At 38.3% G+C, this 25,240-nt stretch overlaps 1 protein-coding gene across 12 annotated transcripts in view; it reads right to left on the bottom strand.

Moving 5' to 3' along the window:
- Window positions 1-3,757: 3,757 nt before the first annotated feature.
- The window catches only part of rimbp2a (RIMS binding protein 2a), a 97,935-nt gene continuing 76,452 nt past the window's right edge, over window positions 3,758-25,240 (bottom strand). For 5 of the 12 annotated variants that reach the window (XM_047373556.1, XM_047373560.1, XM_047373558.1 and 2 more), the window contains 7 exons: window positions 24,765-24,893; window positions 18,910-19,079; window positions 18,345-18,513; window positions 16,125-16,225; window positions 14,499-14,570; window positions 12,868-13,032; window positions 3,758-5,715 (listed from right to left, as the gene is read on the bottom strand). In XM_047373556.1, the coding sequence (XP_047229512.1) occupies window positions 5,482-5,715; window positions 12,868-13,032; window positions 14,499-14,570; window positions 16,125-16,225; window positions 18,345-18,513; window positions 18,910-19,079; window positions 24,765-24,893 (1,040 nt within the window). In that variant the 3' untranslated portion in view covers window positions 3,758-5,481. The remainder of the gene's footprint in view (window positions 5,716-12,867; window positions 13,033-14,498; window positions 14,571-16,124; window positions 16,226-18,344; window positions 18,514-18,909; window positions 19,080-24,764; window positions 24,894-25,240) is intronic. The other 7 variants (XM_047373559.1, XM_047373564.1, XM_047373568.1 and 4 more) reach the window with 3 other exon arrangements.

Raw genomic sequence — 25,240 nt, 5'->3', positions numbered from 1 at the left:
CTGTCTGATTCAAGAGGTCGCATCCACACCCTTTTGTCCTAATGGTTCAAACGGGTTCTTTATGATATCATGTCTCTCCGGTGCAACTTGCATGTGTGCATTGTTGTTGAAATTTTGAACTTGGATCTCGGAATGACATCAAACCAAAGTTTGAGAACCACGATTTTTGTGTGTGAAGGCTTTAATTAGAAACAAATTGTACAAAATGTAAATAAACATTTTTTGTTATGTTTGTCTGTTTGTTTTAGATAATTTTTACATGCATGTATATTTCAATGATATAATTTCATTGTATTTTTTATTTTTGCTTTTATTTAAGGTCAAAGTTATTTATACCCAGGGCAGATTTAGAAAGTAATCATTATTGATTATTGAGAAGGGAATAAATAATTTTTGACACCCCATTCTTTAATTAAAATGTCAATAAAAATGCAAATCTCCAAGAGGGATGAATAATTATGAGCTTCTCAAAAAGATGACTGCTGGCTACTATTCAAATACAGTATATTTGAATAAAATAACATAAAACAAATTTTTTTTTGAAAAATATCAAATTTAATTTGGTTATAAAAGATGTATTTTTTCCACATGTACACACACATAATTATCATAAATACCATCTATAACGATTTCTCTTTTTTCACAAAGCAAGCACGTACGGTGGACTAATACATGTGATTTCAAAGGACATCATGGAGAATGCTTGCAGTCTTTTACACAGAGAGGAAATTTCAGTGCAATTTAAAAATAAAAGGCTGTTGAAAAAAAATCAAGTAGAAACATTTATAAATTGTCTACAAATGGATCAAAGTACAAAAGAGCTACACCGTTTGGAGACACCACACCCATTCACAGGTGACTATTTTGGTTTTATGACCATCTTGCTTCTGACATATTGGACTTCAAACTGTACAAAGAGCAGCTTTAGAACAGAAAAAAATGAAATGTAAATCTGCTGCCAGCCAAATGCGTTTTACTGTCAATGCATGTCAGTAACAACATGGAGAACGAATCAGAACACTGATGAACACAATAAACTTACATCATTTATGTGCAACTGCATATACAAACAAATATAAATGGGAGATGGTAAAGTGTTTTTTAATAAAGCTATGATTTGTACCATTTTACCAGGTAGGAGTTCAGTTTTTTAGGAACTGCTTTTCATCTTCATGATGTAAAACTGTTGGTACAGCAATCCATGTTATTTAAAAATAACCTTTTACAATATTTTAATCAAATAAATACATAATGTATGTCTCATTGATAATCAAAAACTGAGGTAGGACAATGTTTTAATCTGGGTTTGTGCTAAGCTGTCTTTAAATGAAAGTAAGTAAAAACTCACGATTGACGTTTTTTGTTTGCCTTCTTACTTATTTAGTGTTGCTGTAAATCTTTGCCTTGTCCAATGTACCTGGTTGACAGATTATCAGATGGTATTGGATAATTAATTTTAATTTTAAAATTGTGATCTGAGAAGGAAAGGCAAATCTAGAGTTAAAAAATAATACAATTATGTAGCATCCTCGATATTTGTTGGCACCCATGTTTGTAATAAAAATATGGAACATTTGTTTGCTGTTTTATTACCCAATGAAGAATTTCAGAAAAAGAACTGTCCCACTTTACTTTACTTTACTTTACTAAACTCACGAGCGCCGCAATAAGTGACACCCACAGCAATTTTTATAAAATAAATGTTTCTTATCTTTTGTTAAGTTCCACAGAGTGTTACCAACTTTGTATAGATATTTCAGGAGTTTGTATTAATATGTAGGGTAAAAATGAGACAACTTTGAGGATTTTTTTCTCTTGACCACTCTTTCAAGCGAAAATTAAACTAAAACATGCCATGCAGCTAAGGGAGATGTGCGTTGGTCTTTTTAAAACATAAAATGGCGTTAGAAAATAGCAGCTTGCCTTAACTTTGTCATATCTACAGTCAGAGCGATAATTAAAAAGGTCAAAATAACTGGAACTACGACAAACAATTCGGAATGAGGATACAAATTTATATTTTCAACATGCACAGTGAGGAGGTAAAAAAAGAAATCTCAAGAGCTCACTGTAAGAGCACTGAATAACATTTTCTGTGCGAAATTATTCTACTACAATAAATGTATTTATTTTGATGCTTTTTTCACATCTTTACCAGGGGTGCCAATAAATTTGGAGGGCAATGTATGTCGGCAAATATTTTTGACCTGCCTTTTTCAGAGCAACTGAATAAAATGCTGAATAATTTTAGGGCTGTAATCACATTTATAAGCTGTTTAACGTAAATTCTGTTTAGTATACTCATTGATGTACTTTAAGTGCAAGTAGAACAACTTCAAGCGATACAAAACACGATGTAAATGAGTCAATATTTCTTCAAAGACATGACAAAATCAAAGAGTAATGGATGCCCCGATTTGTTTCTAATTTTCAATTTTTTGTGTGGTTTCAGTGTGTCCCACTCACTGTATATCTGCGTGATATCAACAAACAACACATTGCATTCAATGAGAGTAGCAGAGTATTACTATTAAAAAAAGTTAAAAATAAAAGTGCAAAACACAAAATGCATCACAAGTCCACAGGCACACAAACTATGTCTTTATCCAGTCAGAGAAAACATCCACTTTGTGCAATAAGAAGACAGACACAGAAATTTCTCTTGAACTAGGCGTTTCATGACAGTTTGACAGCAAAGACGTCTCAACGTTACTGCTCTAATTTATTTATCCTAGCAGTGACAAAGCACAAGGGATCAGTCGTGAAGCAAAAACCCGTTGTAAATCAGTCTTGTAATCAAACAAGGAATGTCATGCTTGTGTGTTCAAAAAGGCCACTGAGACGGCTGCGCTCACCCGCTGTTTAATGCCCTAATGCCGACTTGCTGTCATTTCTGCAAATTTCCTTTATCAGTGAAACATGCTAACTTTTCAATGTTAGTTTGGTACAAATAAGAGTGTCTCATTCCCCGATATATGCTACCACATCTCTATAATATTGCCCTGAAAAAAATATTATACAGCCAACTTTGCTCCACAGGACAGTGTAGTGTATTTAAGATATTCTCAAAAGAAACAGGTGTTCTTTAAGTTTGGTTTAATTAACCTCTATGTACCATATGTCAAAAGGATGATGCTAGTTAGAAAAAAACATAAGCGTATGGATTGTTTCTAAACAAAATCTAAACTGATTTGTAGTTTTTGGGTGTAGGCAACATTGGAGCATAAGGTTGCATAACTGAAAAATGAAGTTTTTTTTTATTTAAACATTATTTACTTCATAAGCACATTTAAAATCTCAAATGGCTTCCATGGCTTACAATACATGCCATTTGATATGTAAAAGCATCATAAAAGCAATTCTTTAAAACTCTTATATCATGTTGGCAACGTTCTGAGAAGAAATGGAACAATCCATTAAAATAAATGTCTTCAAGAGTCATTCATCATAATTTATCTTAGGTAAAATACAACTTGGGTCATGACCGAAAGAACAAGATCCCGGATACAAGCGGCTGAAATGAGCTTCCTCCGTAGGGTGGCCGGGAACTCCCTTAGAGATAGGGTGAGGAGCTCGGCCATCCGGGAGGGGCTCGGAGTAGAGCCGCTGCTCCTCCACATCGAGAGGAGCTAGTTGAGGTGGCTCGGGCATCTATGCCTCCTGGACGCCTTCCTCGGGAGGTGTTCCAGGCACGTCCCACCGAGAGGAGGCCCAGGGGACGGCCCAGGACACGCTGGAGGGACTATGTCTCTCTGCTGGCCTGGGAACGCCTTGGGCTCCCCCCCGGAGGAGGTGTCTGAGGACGTCTGGGCGTCTCTGCTGAGTATGCTGCCCCCGCGACCCAGTCCCGGATAACGTGGAAGACGACGAGTACGACAAAATACAACAATTGAAACCTAATGTTGTTTGCAATAAAATAAAATCCGGCCTCTTACTATACTTTTTAGACTAGAATTAGACTAGAATTACAGTAAACATATCTTTTCCATTCATTCATTTACAGAATGAGTTCAGCCTCATTCGATGCCCCTTTAAGGGAAAATAAAGGAAAGAAATCACATCGTCCATTTATCTGTGGCAGAGATACCTGCCCCTGTAATTTCACCCTCTCTACCCTCATCCTTATCCCAATTCTTGCTTTCATCCTCATCAGTCTCACTTTCCCTGACAAGTATTCTTACAGCTCATCGTCTTCATCTCTACTTGGTCAACTGGAGGTGTGATTTCCACCATATTCGTCCTTCCAGAGTTATAGAATAGGGCCGAATTTATTCTGTAAATGGAACAAAATGCATAGCAATTCTAATAGAAAAAGATTTGCAAATTCACTGTAATAGTATAATATGGCTTACAGATCATAATAATAGCTTGAATTTTACTTTACTGCAGCCAACATCAAATGGATCTCGTGTTGCTGTTGAGCGAAAACCTTGTGTCTCCATTTTTATCTCTTGTTTTCTTAAAAAAATCAACTCTCCTGATCACCCTTCACACCTGTCTGTAGTGTCACTGATAAATATCCATTTAAAAGTATCAAAAACAGTGTGTCTTTGACCAAACAGTATTAAATTGACATTTAGACAAAATATGTTTTTTTCATTCCTGAAAAGTTCTGTTTTGGGAAATAAGAAGTTTTTGTTCAACAGCAACGCTTTGTTAAATTGTAAAGATTAAAACAAAATTATTCTGAATGACTTTGACCTTGCATATACCTAAATACACACTACCAAATTTGCATGCAGCCATGGTGATCCTAAAGTAGTTCACTGTTGCCTTAAAGTAAAATATTCAATCGACCATAATAGTACATTGTTGCCTCAGGGCAACAGATGCGTTTTAACAAGTTTTTATTGTTTTATTAGTGAATAAACTGATATAAACCTTAACAAATTAAAGCTTTATATCTATTAGTGTAAGCCTATTTTTCCAGATAGACTGTAGATAGATGTTACTTTTACTTTTTGTTTGCAAAGCAAGAAAGTTGTTTCCTTAAAAAACGCAAGCTTTGAAAATGGCTTCCTGAAAGTCATGTGGCAACTTAAAGCGTTGTTATTGGTTCCTTATGGTCTCCCCTCTTTTTTAAAGTATTGCACCATTCAGTGGGATGCATTGTGGAACAATGGGTTTGTTACTTGAGGGCAACACGATATTATAGAGGGTTAAAGGTAAAGGAAACAAGAGAAATGCATGTCATGAAAATCCTAGTTTTTCTTTTTAAATAAAGCATCCCTTAATTTGAAATACATCACAGTAATATGTGTTTGTTTCTGACAGTCACTTCACTCTTGATTTTGGCACTTCACTGTACAAAATGTATGTGTTTTTTTTATCCATTACTGAACACATTTGTATCACTTGCTAGGCTCACGCAGTCATGCCCACTCTGTAATGTACCGTCACATCACAGTTGATTGTTTGGATGCTATGTACAGAGCCCCACAGAAATATGTATTGTATGTATATGCTATTTAATAATTATCATTATTGTTGTTTCACAGGGGAGAGTCTCTTAAGCAGTTTCTTTCCCTTGGAGAGTATTCCTTTCTTCTTCTTGTTTGCCAGATCTTGAGGGTCCCTGGGGTCCAGCGGGACATGGTGAACCCTCGGAGGGCTGAGCGGTCTCATAGTTCCTGGAAGGAGGGGGCGAACGATCGGGGATGGCGCCCGGAAGGGTGTGGTGATGTTGTTGGTCATGTCTGTGTTTTCTGCGGTGACCTGAGGAGATAAGTGATGGGGAGGTTTGGAGGCAGGGGGCAGCATTAAAATGCCAAATAAAAGTTAACCAAAGCATAGATAATTGTCTGCTTTTAGAAATATAATGGAAAGCTTGCCATCTAATTAAAAATAGAAAGCTAATGAATAGAAGCTACCACTGAATGGCAAGAAAGTACATGTTAAAATTTGTATTTAATTTCCTCAAGGATGTGTAGAAGTTAAATTGTTTGATGTGCATTCTCATATCACTACTGCTGTTGTGCCAAGGGGATGGAGAAGGTGAAAAGCCAGCTGTTTAAATAGAAACATGATGTTCTCACACTATATTCACAGAAATTACTTTAAATCTGAATATAACATTTAAAAATAAATGTGCACACAGAGTGTTCTCTAAAAGAAGGGGTTCAGTATAATTTATGGAACAATCTTTTGGTTTCTAGTTAAGAATGTAAGCACATGCATATTATAGAAATACGCATTCCAATGAGGCTTGTTTATCCGAATAAAAGTATCTTATGAAATAAGCTTTAAACAGGTATTAAACTGTTTTCATTAAGCCCACATGTCTGTATTATAAATGTTTTTATATTGTTCTAATGTAATATTCTTATCTTAAATGTTTTCATTACTTCTTCTTCTGCCTTCTACCAAAATTAAAAGAATATGTCCATCATCAAAGTACAAGTATAAATAAATCTTTATCCAGTAACCAAAGTTTGGCATGAAAGTCAAACTTTTTGGAAAACTGATTTATGGAACTAACACAATTCATATAAATTATGAGGAAAAGTAAGTGCTTGTAGTAATTGTTTTCTTTATCACTTTTTCGGTCCCTCGCGTCATGGATAAATTGTGGCCAATTCTAATTTTTACAACATTGCTTCAATTCATTGAGTTTGCACTTTCTTTTCGGCACATCTTGTTTCTTTTTTCAGTCATTCCATTCATTCATTTCCTGGTTTGTTTGGGACAACTTTAGGTGTCTGACAAATGGCCTCACATTTAATTCTAGTAATACTCTAATATACAGGAAACAGTGGTTCGCTGGCTCCAAAACAGGCCCAACCAATCATCTTTCCCCCATCATGTTTGACAATCAGTATTATCGTTTGTGGTTATATTTTGTATTTGGCTTTCACAAGACCTGGTGCTGTGCATGATGACCAGATTCTTTGGTTTTGGGTCCTGTTCACACCTGCCCATACCATACATCCAGAGTGATCCAATTGTGTCCAGGCTACACTAAATACAGCCTTAAATGAGTTTAAGAGTTTAAGAAAAAGATTTACTTAGTAAAATAAAAAATCTCACACATGCCAAGATTTTATTGGTCATTGTACATAAGGGCACTGTGTGGGTACGTGTAATTCTGTCAGATATGTTGCTTCTTTTTGTGTTTTTTAAAATTGACAGAAACCACTGTGGCCATCACATTATGAATATGTTCAGTGGGGAAAATAAGTGCTTGATCCTTGGCTGATTTTGAAGTTTGCTCACATCGAAACTTAAGTACGTGCTCAAAATTCAAAGGTGCATTAATTCTAATGCAAAAAGGTCTGGAGACCTTAGAGTGGTTTTTCTCTGTTCACCCTGTTCATATCCTCCACAATGTAGTGAAGTCACCCTTTGCCCTTTGCAGACAAACATCCCCAATCCATGATGTTTCCACCTCCATGCTTGACAGTAGAGATCATGTTCGTCGGGGCATATTCAGCATTTATTTTCCTCCAAGCATGGCATGTTAAGTTAATACAGCTTGGTTTTGGTCTCATCTGACCTTAGTACCTTTTGAGAAGCCTTCTTTGGTTGATTTTTTGGTAAGTAGGAAAACCCAAGCCAGACCTGTACACGTACCTTCAATAGCAAAGGGTCACAAGATTCCAACAAATTACACCATCAAGTTTTACGAATGTTGTTCTTGGTGACTGTGGTCTAGGTGTGTTTAGTTCATTTAGTGTTTAGTCTCCTCCCATGCGGCTGTGGGCTGATCCAGCAACTTTCCCATGATCATCCTCATGCAATGAGACAAGACCTCGCATGGAGCTCGAGCCAGAGGGCGATTTATAGTCCGTTTGTAATTCCTCAATTCCCCAATAATCTCTTGAACAGCTGTGACTGTCTAACCAAGCCTTTCAGATGATGGTCTTGGACCCCATTCCAGTATGGTGCAGATCTTCTGCCTTGGCCAGGATGTCCTTTCACAACTCTTTGATTTGTCCATAATAGTGAAGAGATTGGATTAGATTAAATTTATTTTGTGAAATGGTGTGCTTTCTACACATACGTTATGATTGGAGGTATCTGAATATGATAAGTTGATCAATGTCAATCTATTTTTTACCATTATGTGTTCCATGTTTTCTGACATTTTGCTGTCAGAAAACAACCCCCCTCCATACACATAGACACTGTATAGATGTACAGTGATATTTTCTACAAGTGTATGTGAATTTAGGTGTGCAAGCAAGCCATCAGCTGTTTTACAGCTTAGGATCTCTGATGCTGAGTTTTGTAAAGTCTCACATTATTTATGCTTAGTTTCCTCTCTTATACTGTCTGTTAAGCTACACAGTTAAACTTACAAAATGTTTGAAACTAAGACAACAGCACAAAAATGGAACTTAGGTAAGTCTCAGCCATACTGATATCTCAATAATTATGTAATTCAGGCAACTGAATGTATCTGTTATTAAAGAAACCTCAACTGACCATTAGCTGCCGGTCCATCTGAATGTAAAGCAGCTAAATATGATTGGAGCATGGATTCGAGGATGGATTTTAGTACGAGGTCTGATATGTCTGGTGTGGCTGATTCGCTTGCCTCCTGATCAGTCAGGACACATGGTAAAACCAGGTCTGAAGAGAGCCTTATATGTCTAATGGACAAATACAATCCTATTAACTTAAGCCTTTTATGCATTTAGAGTAGAGCGGTTATCTTTTGACAATCCTTGCAGGCAAGCAACACTTCTTCAGTCTTTTTGTAAAGTATGAGTCATAGTTTAACACGAATTATCCAATACATTGGATAATGTATTGGATACATGCCTGGAGACAGGCATGTAGAGTCAAGGATGGAGTTGGGATGTCCACCCCTGAAAAGAGTGCCAACTTCGTTAAATTGTTTCATCTTGTGAAAAATCTTTCTTGCTGTATAACTGGTGTTGAGTTATCTCATACCTGCATACTCCTGCGTGTATGGAGATGCTTACGTTCTCTGTTTAATCTTGTAGAAGAGTGTGCAAGGGTATACTTAGCTTTTTGCACACAGCTTTGCCACTTTAACTTCAGATTTGTTTTATGCAGTCATGTGAAAAATTGGAACATTCCACTAAATATTGAGGTCTTTAAAAAGAAACATATGCATATGAGTGCCTTATAATTTAAAACATTATCTCTACAGAAGAAAATAATATCTATGTGTACAAATGTGTGTTCTAATTGTGGAAAGAGTTAGGACACCCTACCTAATAGCTAATGATACCCACTGTGTCTGAAATCATTTCAATGAGATGCTTCTTGTAGCAATGTACCAGTCTCTGCTAGCCTGAGAACAGTTTGCAGCACTACTCGCTTGCATCAGTGAGATGTTTTAGGGTTTTCCTACATCTCCGACCTCTTTCAAGTCGCCTTACAGCATCTTCAAAAGAATAAAGATCTTGGTTTTGACTCTGCCCAGGACCTTTCATTTCATGGCTCCCAGCCAGCCCTTAGTGGATTTGATTTGTTTTGGATCTGTCCTGTCGCAGGGTCCAGTTATGTTTGAGCTTTGTTTTTTCACAGATGTTCTCATTTTTCTCAAGCACCATCTAATACATAGTGGAATTCATGGTGGCTCCTATGATGGTGAGCTGGCCAGGTCCTTCCAATCTCCCAATCCATGATATTTCCAGCTCTGAAGTTCACAGCTGGTATGGTGTTCTTTACCTGTAAATCTTTATTATGCTAATTGTGCTCTCTGTTCTGCTGTCCAACAAATTTAACAGTCCTGGCTTTTGTCTACCTTCTCTCTGGCTAACTTAAATCTGGCAACCATGGCTTTCTTACACAGCAACATTTTCCTTCTTGGACATATCCAATGGAAAGCTTGTGCAGTGTCTTTCTGGTTGTACACGTGTGCGCTGTCACATCAACAGCAGCAAGAGCCTGCTGTAGGTCCCGTAATGATATTTCAGGCTTTGTGGCATCAACTTTTAGTTTCTTGTGGTCGGGTCTCAGAGTGAACTTGCATGCACAGCCTGACCTGGAAATGTTGGCAGTTGTTTTGAATGTCCTCCACTTATAGACTATTTTCCATAGAGTAGAATGGATCATATCAAATTATCTTCAGATTTCTTTAAATCACTTACCAGACTGCTGCTAGAGTGCTGTGACCATAGAGTTAAATTTCATTTCTACAGACAGGAGCACACCAAACTAAATGTGTGAGGTTTAACCAGAGCAAACCTCTTAAATATGCCGGATAATGATGATTTAATCATGTGCAATTGGTAGAATATGTCTTTTGTCTAAATGTAGCTGTTTTAGGTGGGAATAAATGTTGCAGTGTAATGGTCAGAACAACCGCAATTCCAGCGAATTTTTCTCCTCATTCGCGTGCTGTCGCTCGCCTTACATTTCGCCAGCAATTCACGTGGCCAGCAGCTGACAACGCTTCTCTTGCCCTACTCCCTTCAAACCCTCAAATAGGAGCAGCTTCTATCTGCTGCTTGCCGGTTTCAACTCAACATGGCAGACCTGGATTTTATGGAGCGAGTCACGGCGATTATTTATGGAAAGCTGAACAATGTCACCGTTGTTGACGTCTCTGGGTTCACCAGATTCTCCAGAGACTGAACCAGTTTGGAGAGTACAACCACCTACTCCAGGAGCAGCGTCTGGATGATGGTCGCTTTCAGCTGTACTTCTGCCTATCTAGAACCTAGTTTGAGGACCTGCTGTTCTGCGTTGGGGGACGAATCAGCCTCAGGGACACCGACTACAGGCACTGTAACCCCGCTGCAGAATGCCTGTCCATCTGTCTTCGGTAAGTAAAAAATCTCAGCTCAATAGAAAGCTGTATGTGTGCTTCACAACTTCATGCGTGCCTTATTAACCACTCCTTTTCAGGACTAAATTTCAACGGCTTTCTTCAAAGCCACCCACAAACCTTTAAGAGCAAACCTTCCTTCATCCTATGTGTACATGAATGTTTCTGTCTTTTTTATATATGTGATGTTTGTGGATTGTAGGTATTGTTATCCATTATTTTTTTGCAGGGACTGCACTGACTGTTTCGCAATGCGAATTGACAGAAAAGTTCAGATTTTTCAACTCCAGTGAAATTCGCTTCATGTCCTTCACATCCTTTGCATAGCTTCGCATCACTTCGCTCCTGAATGCGCCTCTACATAGGGTTAACATGTAAATTACTCGCCCCTATCGCGTCAGTCACGGTCAGTCTGAACGCATCATAAGAAATAACTTTTATTTAGTTTTTTTTTTTTATCTTGCTACAAATTGTTAGTGATTTTAAAATTAATATTAAAAATCCATATGTGAAAATATGTTAGAAGATAACACATGGGCTGTCATAGGGTCACAGGGTTCACATGAATGTCAATAATGGCTATTGAAACTGTCTGTTGGTACACTTAAGGTTAGATTTAAATCATTTAAAAACTGAATAAGGGTACACCTTCCTTTTCTCATCTGACTGGATCTGACTGGAAGATATCATATTAATACAATTTATGCATTCCTTTAAAATTATACTACTGATAATGTTGTAACTTCCAACCCCAAACAATATATATATATAGAGAGAGAGAGAGAGAAGAGACACAGGAGGAAGCCAAAAAATGTTAAACACAACATCAGCACACCACAGAAGCAAAGAAGTTCACCATCAGTCGGCCATAAGGAGACATGGAGTACAGTCATTTACAATACAACACCCAGGGACACAACTGTAGATCCCAGGCCGTTTCTCTAATGCAGTTGCTGCTATTTCCAACTGGTATCTTTCTATGTATTGATGTACTTTTGTTCCTTTTTGCAAGTTTGGCTTTGGCAGAATTAAAGCAAATTCTTGACAAATCAAACCAATTGAAAAGACAGATTTGACAACTTTATCCGAGTCACAGCAGGACATAGCACCAAATAAAGCCTTTGCTGCACCCACAAGCTGTTTGCATTAGAGCTGCAAGTCTGATATCTCCAGTTGCCAACTTACTGTACAAGGGCAGACAGAGCCATTTATGGTGTGAAATGAACAATCTTCCTCTGTTTGTTTGTTTTGTTTTGCCAAGCGGGTGAGGAAAAACAAAAAAAAGAAATCAGATGTGGCAGCGTTGTCACTATTGAGAAAACCCACACCACTATGACAACTGAAAGCAACAACACCAACACACATGAGCACAGAGCGCAAACAAGAATGGTTTTAATATCCAATCCTTTTTTTCCTTTTATTGTTTCATCGTAACAATACAGAATGGATGTCTCAGTGCTGCAGTTCTCTTGAGCTCAGAGCAAACATAGCATATCCACCGTCAACAGGGCTGAAAAATAGATCTGATGTGTGGGCAAGAGAAACAAAGCCTCTTTGAGGAAATACACAAGCTGAGCCAAGAAAGTTAGAAAATGTATCAAGTTTGAAAAAAGCATGCTTTTCTTTACTATGAACTTCTCTTTTAAAATAATTTCCTTGACTTAAACTGGGTAGCAATGTGTTACTAAAGCACTTTTAAATAGAATTGTACATAATAACCACAATTTGACTTTATGTTTTAGTGCAAAGAGTTACCAAATTTCTTGTGTAAGGAATGAGTTGAGCCTTTGTTTTTACATGTCCTCCTCAACCAGTCCTACATGCATGAGCCACCCGCAGGGTTCCCACAGGCTATCCTCTCTCTGTCCACAGGCTTTGCTTCTTCCTTTCTCTGAGATTAAGAAAGGCATAAACACTGGATTTTGCTCCCTTTCCGAAGGGTGAAGGGATTGGGGAAGTTGTTAGTCTGTAAAGAGTTACCACTGTCACCACATGGACAAACACACACAATGAACAGCACACAGACTGCAGGTGGAGGAAGCAAGAGACGGAAATCAAGAGGAGAAGGGACGGAAGATGGATAAAAACAGGGCCTAGCGCTGAGAGCGGCGATGATGATGTACCCTTTTTCCCTCTGACACAGTTGCAGTGGAGTTGGCAAGGGGCCGGTTGGCAGGCTCTTCCTGGGGGTAGTGGGACGGGGTGTCGGTCAGATAGACCTCCACGTCATCAGGCACTTCTTCCAAGAAGTTAGAGGGCACCAGGCCATGATGGCCATTGAGCTCACCCTAGGGACAGAGATGACAAGAAAGGACAACAAGACAGAAGAACTAAGTTAGAAGATCCTCTGAAAGCAAGCCCGGAATATCAGATATGAAGCTTTCTGTTTCACTGATGGGATAACGATTATTTCTCAAACATCTTTTAAACAGTTAAAACTATCAATCCATTGTCTATACCTACGTCATTGCAGGGTCAAGAAGGGGCTGGTGCCATTAGACAAAAGGCAGGGTACATCCAAGAGAGGTCGCCAGTCAATCACAGGGCCAATCAAAACCAGATGTTTATACACACCATAAACAGGAAATATCACAGTTTTTTTCTGACATTAAATTTGACTAATCCTTCCCCGTTAAGTCCGTTAGGATTACTAAAATTATTTATGTATACTTGCTAAATGCCCAAATCATGGGAGAGAAAATTTTTTGAGCATTTTTGAAACTTTGTTTTTCAATGTCAGAGACTTGAGTATCCTGTCACAAGCTTCTCATAATAGTTTGATTGAATTTTGGTCTAGTCCTCCTGACAGAACTGGTGGAACTAAGGCAGCCTTGCTCATACACACTTTTTCAACTCTGACCATTAATTCTCTGGGGCTGAAAACAGGGTACTGTGATGGAAATTCCAGAACATTAGCTTTGTTCTCCTTGAGGCATTTTGTAACTAATTTGGTAGTATGCTTAGGGCTGTTGTCCATTTAGAAAATCTCTTTTGCAGTCAAAGTTTAATTTCCCCACCAATGTCTTTACATGTTGCTTCAATATTTCTGTGTAATGTTTTATTCTCACTAATTCATCAGGTGAAGTGCACCTCTCTTCTTGCAACAAAACACCCTCACAACATGGTGTTGCCACCCCCGTACTTCACATTTGGGATGGTATTTTCAGCCTTGCAAAGGTTCCCCTTTTTCCTCCAAATAAATCAATAATTGTTACAGCAAAACACCTTTTTTGCTTTCATTAGAGCACAGAATATAGCTCCAGACATATAGCTCTGGAGGACATTTGCAAACTGCAATCTGTCTTTTTGAGTTGCTTTTTGAGTAAAAAGTTCTAAAAATAACTTCTAAAAACATATAATTGTGGTTTGAGGCAATGTTTTAAATGTTCCTGTGAAAATTAGACTTTGTATGATTTTTTTACTATCTTCTTATTTTTAGAACTTTTAGAAGAAATGTGCTGATTTTTTTGTATTTGTTATATAAACTTATTAATTAAGTACTCAGTTTTTATTTATATTAGCACTTCCTAAATCAGTTCATTTGTCTCAAATGGATTGAGAAAGCTAGTTTAAAATTTCAGACAATATGCTTAATAGAAATCCCTAGAAAACCTTTTACAAGATGGGATCTACCTGAAGCAAGGTCAGTAACTGAAATTATTTAATGGCTACTTCCAGCAGAATAACACACCATGTCTCAAAGTTCAATCATCTCAATCATCAAGTAGTTTCTGCCTGGATAAGTGGCACTCACATAGTAAAACCCATCTTCATCAATGTCCCCAAAAACAGCAATGATGTCACCAGCACAGAACGTCAGCTCAGCCTATCAGGAGACAGATACAAAACAGGAAATGTAAATTGATTGAGTTCAGGTTTTTCCATCAAAAATTATTTGTGCTTATATACTAAATGACACGTAATGTACTTAAATTATGGGCCTCCCCTTTTTTAATATATTTCACAGAAGGTTACAGTTATTCTGTTAATTAGTTTTATTTAAACTGATTTTGGACAAACTCCAGATTTGCATCATAAACCATTCTAAAGAGACAAAGGTGTGAACGTACAGGGGTTGGACAATGAAACTGAAACACCTGTCATTTTAGTGTGGGAGGATTCATGGCTAAAAAGGACCAGCCTGGTAGCCAGTCTCCATTGATTGCACATTGCACCAGTAAGAGCAGAGTGTGAAGGTTCAATTAACAGGGTAAGAGTTTTGCTCAAAATATTGAAATGCACACAACATTATGGGTGACATACCAGAGTTCAAAAGAGGACAAATTGTTGGTGCACGTCTTGCTGGCGCATCTGTGACCAAGACAGCAAGTCTTTGTGATGTATCAAGAGCCACAGTATCCATGGTAATGTCAGCATACCACCAAGAAGGACGAACCACATCCAACAGGATTAACTGTGGACAAGAGGAAGCTGTCTGAAAGGGATGTTCGGGTGCTAACCCGGATTGTATCCAAAAAACATAAAACCACGGCTGCCCAAATCACGGCAGAATTAAATGTGCACCTCAACTCTCCTGTTTCCACCAGAACTGTCCGTCAGGAGCTCCACAGGATCAATATACACGGCCGGGCTGCTATAGCCAAACCTTTGGTCACTTATGCCAATGCCAAACGTCGGTTTCAATCGTGCAAGGAGCGCAAATCTTGGGCTGTAGACAATGTGAAACATCTATTGTTCTCTGATGAGTCCACCTTTACTGTTTTCCCCACATCTGGGAGAGTTACGGTGTGGAGAACCCCCAAAGAAGCGTACCACCCAGAATGTTGCATGCCCAGAGTGAAGCATGGGGGTGGATCAGTGATGGTTTGGGCTGCCATATCATGGCATTCCCTTGGCCCAATACTTGTGCTAGATGGGCGCGTCACTGCCAAGGACTACCGAACCATTCTTGAGGACCATGTGCATCCAATGGTTCAAACATTGTATCCTGAAGGCGGTGCCGTGTATCAGGATGACAATGCACCAAAACACAGCAAGACTGATGAAAGATTGGTTTGATGAACATGAAAGTGAAGTTGAACATCTCCCATGGCCTGCACAGTCACCAGATCTAAATATTATTGAGCCACTTTGGGGTGTTTTGGAGGAGCGAGTCAGGAAACGTTTTCCTCCACCAGTATCACGTAGTGACCTGGCCACTATCCTGCAAGAAGTATGGCTTAAAATCCCTCTGACCACTATGCAGGACTTGTATATGTCATTCCCAAGACGAATTGAGGCTGTATTGGCCGCAAAAGGAGGCCCTACACCATACTAATAAATTATTGTGGTCTCAAACCAGGTGTTTCAGTTTCATTGTCCAACCCCTGTAGATGATAATGGTTGTGTTTAAAGTTTACCCTTGAATGCAAAACAGTACCTCAACATCAACATTAGGGGAGCTCTCTCTGGGATCGTAGTCGTACAGGGCCACCATTCTCCTCGAGGCCTGATCTCGACGGAGACCTCTTCTGTTCTGCTCTGGAGGTGATATCATGGAACAATTAAGAAAATGATAAATGTATCCTATGACCTACGGCAAAGTATTTAAAATTTACCCCATGGTGGCACTGGCGTGCAAAATAGAACATCATCTTTTATGATGAAAAGGTGGTTCGAGACAAATGGAATAAATTAATTCATAATTAATTCAAGGAAAGCATAATACAGGTCCTTCTCAAAATATTAGCATATTGTGATAAAGTTCATTATTTCCCATAATGTCATGATGAAAATTTAACATTCATATATTTTAGATTAAATCCACACTAACTTAAATATTTCAGGTCTTTTATTGTCTTAATACGGATGATTGTGGCATACAGCTCATGAAAACCCAAAATTCCTATCTCACAAAATTAGCATATTTCATCCGACCAATAAAAGAAAAGTGTTTTTAATACAAAAAACGTCAACCTTCAAATAATCATGTACATTTATGCACTCAATACTTGGTCGGGAATCCTTTGGCAGAAATGACTGCTTCAATGCGGCGTGGCATGGAGGCAATCAGCCTGTGGCACTGCTGAGGTCTTATGGAGGCCCAGGATGCTTCGATAGCGGCCTTTAGCTCATCCAGAGTGTTGGGTCTTGAGTCTCTCAATGTTCTCTTCACAATATCCCACAGATTCTCTATGGGGTTCAGGTCAGGAGAGTTGGCAGACCAATTGAGCACAGTCAGTAAACCATTTACCAGTGGTTTTGGCACTGTGAGCAGGTGCCAGGTTGTGTTGAAAAATGAAATCTTCATCTCCATAAAGCTTTTCAGCAGATGGAAGCATGAAGTGCTCCAAAATCTCCTGATAGCTAGCTGCATTGACCCTGCCCTTGTTAAAACACAGTGGACCAACACCAGCAGCTGACACGGCACCCCAGACCATCACTGACTGTGGGAACTTGACACTGGACTTCTGGCATTTTGGCATTTCCTTCTCCCCAGTCTTCCTCCAGACTCTGGCACCTTGATTTCCGAATGACATGCAGAATTTGGTTTCATCCAAAAAAAGTACTTTGGACCACTGAGCAACAGTCCAGTGCTGCTTCTCTGTAGCCCAGGTCAGGCGCTTCTGCCGCTGTTTCTGGTTCAAAAGTGGCTTGACCTGGGGAATGCAGCACCTGTAGCCCATTTCCTGCACACGCCTGTGCACGGTGGCTCTGGATGTTTCTACTCCAGACTCAGTCCATTGCTTCCGCAGGTCCCCCAAGGTCTGGAATTGGCCCTTCTCCCCAATCTTCCTCAGGGTCCGGTCACCTCTTCTCGTTGTGCAGCGTTTTCTGCCACACTTTTACCTTCCCACAGACTTCCCACTGAGGTGCCTTGATACAGCACTCTGGGAACAGCCTATTCGTTCAGAAATTTCTTTCTGTATCTTACCCTCTTGCTTGAGGGTGTCAATAGTGGCCTTCTGGACAGCAGTCAGGTCGGCAGTCTTACCCATGATTGGGGTTTTGAGTTATGAACCAAGCTGGGAGTTTTAAAGGCCTCAGGAATCTTTTGCAGGTGTTTAGAGTTAACTCATTGATTCAGATGATTAGGTTCATAGCTCGTTTAGAGACCCTTTTAATGATATGCTAATTTTGTGAGATAGGAATTTTGGGTTTTCATGAGCTGTATGCCAAAATCATCCGTATTAAGACAATAAAAGACCTGAAATATTTCAGTTAGTGTGCAATGAATCTAAAATATGTGAATGTTAAATTTTCATCATGACATTATGGAAAATAATGAACTTCATCACAATATGCTAATATTTTGAGAAGGACCTGTACATAAATATAAAAAAAAAATACAGAAAAAACATAAGAAATTGAACTAGAAAGCAATTTACAACATTTCACAAAACTAGTTGTGGTTTTCTCTGAAATCTTCTGTTAGGTGTTTTAAAGCTTGGCTATTTTCATAAAACAAAATATACAATATATTCTGTTGTATTTTGACAGAGTGTCTGGAATACAACAGTTTTGTACACTGTTTGTGTTTCCAAATTTATTTATGATTCAATTATTGCTTTTTGTGCACATAAATACAGACAAATTACATTCTGTCTGTTAAAGAGTCAGCATTTCCTCAGTACTCGTAGTGAGCATGCTTCTGCAGTACCTATTTTGTCCACAGGGGTGCTGAGAGGCAGAAAGCCCTGCTTGATGAGCTGATCCATGGTCTCCTCGTCGTCTGCTCGTATCTCTGACACCATGTTACAAGGGAGCAGCCCCATCCTGCCTTTTATTGCTCCTCTGTAAAACCCATCTGTGTCCTTATCACCATAAACCTGACAGATATAAAAGTAAAACAGGAATGTTGGGAAATTCATTAACCAGTTTTTGTGTTGTTATGGAGCAAGAATGATAAAACAGATTAACATTTATTGATTCTAAGGCAGAGTAAAACAATTGTGCAGATTGTAAAAGGTTAGTTTTTGTTTTTTTACCACAATTTTAAATTTGGTTTCTTATTTTTTTATCTTACTATTATTAAAATGTATTATCTGGTATATAGAAATTTGGGCAACTCATTTTTACAGCTTTTTTGTGTTTCACCATACATTTTCTATTAAGTAAGTTTTTAAACTGGTGACTGAGTACAACAGTCCACTTAACTTTAAAGGCTAATAAAATGATAGCCAAAAAGCAGTATCTTAAATACAATCCAACATTGAACACCCTACCTTAATTATCTGCCCCTCTTTGAATGGTAGCTCCTCATCAGCAGCATCTGGGTTGGGGGACATAGACAGAGGATCGTAGTCAAAGAGGGCCACAAATATCCGAAAAGGCTCCTCAGGCTCTGACTCGTCATAGTATGTTGGTGAGTGTCGGTCCCGATTCCTGTAGCCGTCTTAAACACATAAAAAAAAGTAAAAGTCATAAAAATTCCATAAACAACTGAACTATGTGGAAAAATGTGACCAAAACATAAAAAACACATGAGGTGCAAGGGGTGTTTGTGGGATTTGGCCACAAATGGAGCAGATTTCTGAGCAAAGGCTTACATATAATATTTGAGTGACAATCCTTATGCAAGTTGATGAGATGAGCATGTTTATGGTACATCTTAACCATGACCCAGTATGAATGGAAATTGAGTAAATTCAGCATCTTTCTAATTCTGAGATCATGCACTGCATGATTGATTTGTTTCTCTTATCTTGCCATATTTGTGCCTGTAAACATGCAGGAAATAGCTGTGACCCAAAAGTTATTCAAATTCATGTAGCACAAACACACATGCATTCACAAAGACAAACAGGCACGCATGGTTTTTAACAGGTCTTGCTTCTTTTTTGAGCTTTCAATGTGCTAGGATATGAGTGTGGATCAAAACAAGATGAAACATTAATGTGATTCATGGAAATGAGACAAAAAGACACTATACTCTGACATGCTTTTTAGATCAGTTTAAACAAATGTATGAGGTAAGAACGCTGTCAAAAACAATGTGTATGTAAAGACGGAAATGTGTGCATATTAGTCAATAGTTGTGCATAAGTAAAATTCAAAAGAGGTATTGTATATTTTCTCTATAAGAATACAAAATAAAATGTGACAGCTTCAAGAAATTACAAACACAAAGTTCAAGTTTACACTTGTGGTTTATTCTTTATTAATACAATATGCTATAACAGTTTGTGAATACGATTTCTTTTCTTTGAGAATACGAATTTACATCAGCGACTTGGCGTCACGTGATCTCAGGCTGGTTAGTGGAGCACATAGTTAGTCGATTCGCGTTGCGCATGCGCTGTCACATTCCTCACCGCCAGTAAACGTAGTGCCAGAATGGGAGATAATTCAGTCTAAAAGGAATATTAGGAACAGAGGGGGGATAGGGAGGAAATCAATAGTATTATAAATAAAGCATTGTTCTTATTTTTATGAAATACAAAACTAAAACATAGAATATAGTCGGTGGAGTTATACAATGATGTACAGTAGGTGGCGGTATGCACCTCTGAATTTGTTGCATACCACCAGCAGAAGAAGAAGCAGGAGCACTAGCGCTAAGATGACGGACCAAGAGCATATATTGAGGACATTAAGACATATATTAACTTTTTAACATTACCTGGCTTTGTACCGTAGTTTCTTGGTCCATCATCTTGGCGCTAGTGCTGCTGCTTCTTCTTCTTTTTCTGCTGGCGGTTCGCAACAAATTCAGAGGTGCATACTGCCACCTACTGTATATCATTGTATAGCTCCACCCACTATATTCTATGTTTTAGTTTTGTATTTCATAAAAATAAGAACAATGCTTTATTTATAATACTCTTGATTTCCCCCCTATCTCTCCTAATATTCCTTTTAGATTCAATTATCTCCCATTGCCTTTTTCATCCAATCCCGACACTACGCTTACTGGCGGTGAGGAGTATCACAGCGCATGCGCAACGCGAATCGACTAACTATGTGCTCCACTAACCAGCCTGAGATCACGTGGTGCCAAGTCGCTGATGTAAATTCGTATTCTCAAAGAAAAGAAATCATATTCACAAACTGTTATAGCATATTGTATTCATAAAGAATAAACCACAAGTGTAAACTTGAACTTTGTGTTTGTAATTTCTGGAAGCTGTAACATTTTATTTTGTATTCTTATAGAGAAAATATACAATACCTCTTTTGGATTTTACTTATGCACAACTATTGACTAATATGCACACATTTCCATCTTTACATACACATTGTTTTTGACGCCGTTCTTACCCCATACAAATGAACCTAAAAAAAGGTAGTGAAGCGATATTCTGACATGTATTGATCCATGTTAACTGCAAGTAGTAGTGTAGAAGCTGGAAAGTGCAACTTGTTGTATTAAATGCAATGCTCTGAGGTAATGAGAGTAATTTCAGTATTAGGGAAGAAAGGAGGGAGGACTGCATTTAATAGGTTTCATATTTTATTTGTCAGAGAGGTTGTTTTCTGTGCCCTTGGGGAAAATACTCCTCGTTTTCAATCACTAATTGTTGTGGTCTACCTCAATGGATAATTTTTGCTTTATTTTTATTATATTTGCTGCTTTTGAAATCAATTTTCAGGAAAATTCCTGTTTTATTTTTATCCAGACAAGAAATGTGTTTCCCTGTTAAACTGGATGGTTACACCCTACTGCAGCTTCAGGTTAACTGTCTACAAAATATAAAGGACTGGAATTTATTACAATAAAACAAGACTGAAATTATTATACTTGGAGATCATACTATTTGGGTTAATAGATACCATTGGCTCTCTTGCTTTTCCATTGTCCTCTAAAAGTTTTAATTAGAGAGGCAATTCTTTAGAGCTGGGTGATATAGTGAAACGCAACTAATGGCATTTGTTTTCAAACATTACTATAAACTAAATACACAATTCCCCTAAGCATTGTGCTGCGTTATGGATGACAAGCTTAGAAATAACAAAAACACTTTCTCAACTAACAATACATTAATGTAAAAAACCTATTTGCAGTAATGTTTAAGAAATCAAATATGTTTTGATACCAATATAAAATATGCTAATCAAGTTCACAGGTTGCTTCTCTTTTCTATCTTGTAAAAATACTTTAAAAAAATTGTGGCCCCACATATTGTCTGTCGTGTTTAATTTTAATGCCTACCTTCATCATTAATATTGGTAATTTATGTTCCTCAATAAAATATTGAAATTGTTTTATTGTCTGGCACTAAACATGGCACAATGAGAACCTTTTAAACTCCCTTTTTTACAATGGCTTTTAACTTGAGTTCGGTTATTCCAATTAGGTCTTTTTTGTTAATGTTTTCTTATTTTCTAGTAATGATTGATATTTTTGTTGTTGTTTTTAAACTGACTTGTAAAGCACTTTTGTCACTTTGTTGTTTTAAAATGTACTGAAAGAATCAAACTGATATCAAAGTTGGCAAACTCATACTAATGTTTCAAAGTTAAAAGAAAAACAAATATAACCTGATATGAATAGTTTCAATTTTATTATCAGTATGACTGTAAATAGATTTGACTGACCAGTCCAAATTACTAGTATAGGGGATGTAATTGTATCACAAAGGGAAGGATGTGCATGACATTCTCTAAACAATAAATCAATCATTTATCATTGCAGATGTGGAAACTCCTATTGCAGACCTTTGGTCTTGCCAGTGTATTATGGAAGCAAATCGTTACCATATTTCAAATGAAAAAGCATTTTCAGAAATGCTTTTTCATTTTAAGAATGTGGCTGCATTGTTTGACTCATAAATGAAATTAGTAATCAATAATCCTATTTGCATTTTAATTTTCTTCTTCAAGACTGCTCATTCTTTCACTTAATTAAAATGAAAAAGAAAAAGACATTTGAGATTTATTTTTCAAAAAGTACCTCAGCAAATAGATGCCAAAATTCAATTTGAAATGTAAAATTTGAAAATGAAAAATAATTTCCAGAAATGGGCTGCACAGTGGTGCAGTTGGTAGCACTGTTGCCTTGCAGCAAGAAGGTCCTGGGTTCAATTCCTGACCAGGGGTCTTTCTGCATGGAGTTTGCATGTTCTCCCTGTGCATGCGTGGGTTCTCACTGGGTACTCTGGCTTCCTCCCACAGTCAAAAGACATGCCTGTTAGGTTAATTGGTCACTCTAAATTGCCCTTAGGTGTGTGAATGAGTGTGTGCATGGTTGTTTGTGTGTTGCCCTGTGATGGACTGGTGACTTGTCCAGGGTGTACCCTGCCTCTCGCCCATAGACTGCTGGAGATAGGCACCAGCTCCCCCGCAACCCACTATGGAATAAGCAGTAGAAAATGACTGACTGACATTTCCAGAAATGCTTTTCCATTTTAAGAATGTGGCTGCATTATTTGACCCATAAATAAAATTAGTAATCAATCATCCTATTTGCATTTGCATTTTCTTCTTCATGACAGCACATTTTATGCCATAATCAAAAAGAAAACAAAGCAGACATTGCTTTTTCGTTTTCGTGGTCTGCCCGCAAAGTACTGCCCAGAACTCGAAAACGACAAAGCATTCCGAGCGGCGGGTGCAGCAGAGTGACGTCAGCAGCCGCTCTTCCTCAGCTCCCTGCTGACCGAGCTACCCATCTTGTTCGGTAGGGGGCGCTGTGCACGTCTGCATTGCATTACGTTGCAAACGTGCCGAGAAATTGATTGAATTGCAGCAGGGCCGAGCTCAATTTGTGGCAGTGGCAGGCAGAACTGGTAGTTCCGGTGGCATCCTCATGGCCTGGGACATCCAGCGTGTTTTTAAGCATTTATTTATAATGACAATTCAGAATAGCCGCTCGTGCTCTATAATAAACCGGCTGTTTGTGCAATAAATCTTCGTCATCCTTTCAACACGTCACACATACACATAGTGCTATTTATTTTCCATGTCAAGTAAATACATGTTATGGGTCTAAAGCTGTTTATTAAATAATAATCAATAATTAAATCATTATTTAAAGGTAACAGGCTATAACAACAATGACATCCTGTTTGACGATAATCAGCATTGGCATCACTTCCAGTGGCAGCTCCACAGACACTATTAATAATGACAACACATTTGCCGATAATCTGCATTAGCTTCCACAAAAACAGCGGCAATCGCATTGGCAAGCTTTTACGGCCGGTCTGGCACCTTCTGGCATCCTCGCGGAATCCCCTGTCAGCCTGCAGCAGGCTGTAGCAGCTCCGGTGGCAGTTCTGCCTGCCACTGCCACAGAGAGCTCGGCCCTGCTGCAATTCAATCAATTTCTCGGCACGTTTGCAATGTAATGCAATGCAGACGTGCACAGCGCCCCCTACCGAACAAGATGGGTAGCTCGGTCAGCAGGGAGCTGAGGAAGAGCGGCTGCTGACGTCACTCTGCTGCGCCCGCAGCTCGGAATGCTTTTTCGTTTTCGAGGTCTGGGCAGTACTTTGCGGGCAGACCACAAAAACGAAAAAGCAATGTCTGCTTTGTTTTCTTTTTGATTATGGCATAAAGTGTGCAGTCGTGAAGAAGAAAATGCAAATGCAAATAGGATAATTGATTACTAATTTTATTTATGGGTCAAATAATGCAGCCACATTCTTAAAATGAAAAAGTATTTCTGGAAATGCTTTTTCATTTTCAAATTTTACATTTCAAATGGAATTTTGGTATCTATTTGCTGGGGTACATTTTGAAAAATAAATCTCAAATGTAATTTTCTTTTTCATTTTAATTAAGTGAAAGAATGAGCAGTCTTGAAGAAGAAAATTAAAATGCAAATAGGATTATTGATTACTAATTTCATTTATGAGTCAAACAATGCAGCCACATTCTTAAAATGAAAAAGCATTTCTGAAAATGCTTTTTCATTTGAAATATGGTAACGATTTGCTTCCATAGGTGTATCCACCACTCCATTCCATTGCAGTGCAGTCATGCAGTTCTAATGTAAGCATCATTGTAACCATTATTCCTTGAGACAAACAAACAGGCATTTGCAAGTGTCCACAGTTACTTTTCTATATTTGCAGAGTGCTGGTGGCCATCTTTGCTGCCATGCTTGGGAGGTAGAAACAGCTCTGCAGGCACATACCATGGGGAGACCTGGTGCTTCCCGTGTGCCTGCGGGATGACCACGCCTTGTGTCGAGCTACTCTGCCAAAGTTAACATCTTCATTGATGGGGGAGGGGTTTCCCTCATTGTTATTCTCAGAGGTTACTTCTATGAGAAACACCAGTTGAAGATGATGTGGTTACAAACCAACTTGAAACTTTTCTGCTCTTAAAATTTTATTGATAAATTTGCTGCTGAAAGTTAGAAGGAATACAAAATAGCAAATACAGCCTCTTGCAGTTTTCGTACCCCTAAAAGTTTTTTCACAATTACAATTTACAATTTAGAATTACAAACTTTAGTGTATTTACTGGAATAGACCAACACAAAGTACTGCATACTTGTGATGTAGAAGTAAAAGGATACATTATCAATTTACTTTGTCTGCATTTGTATTCAGCCTTATTTAATTTGGTACCCCTCAATAAGATCCAGGGCGAGGCAGACCTAATTAG

The sequence above is a fragment of the Girardinichthys multiradiatus genome, chromosome 8, assembly GCF_021462225.1.
Source record: "Girardinichthys multiradiatus isolate DD_20200921_A chromosome 8, DD_fGirMul_XY1, whole genome shotgun sequence".
Lineage (NCBI taxonomy): Eukaryota > Metazoa > Chordata > Actinopteri > Cyprinodontiformes > Goodeidae > Girardinichthys > Girardinichthys multiradiatus.
This window is presented reverse-complemented; position numbering and strand designations above follow the sequence as displayed.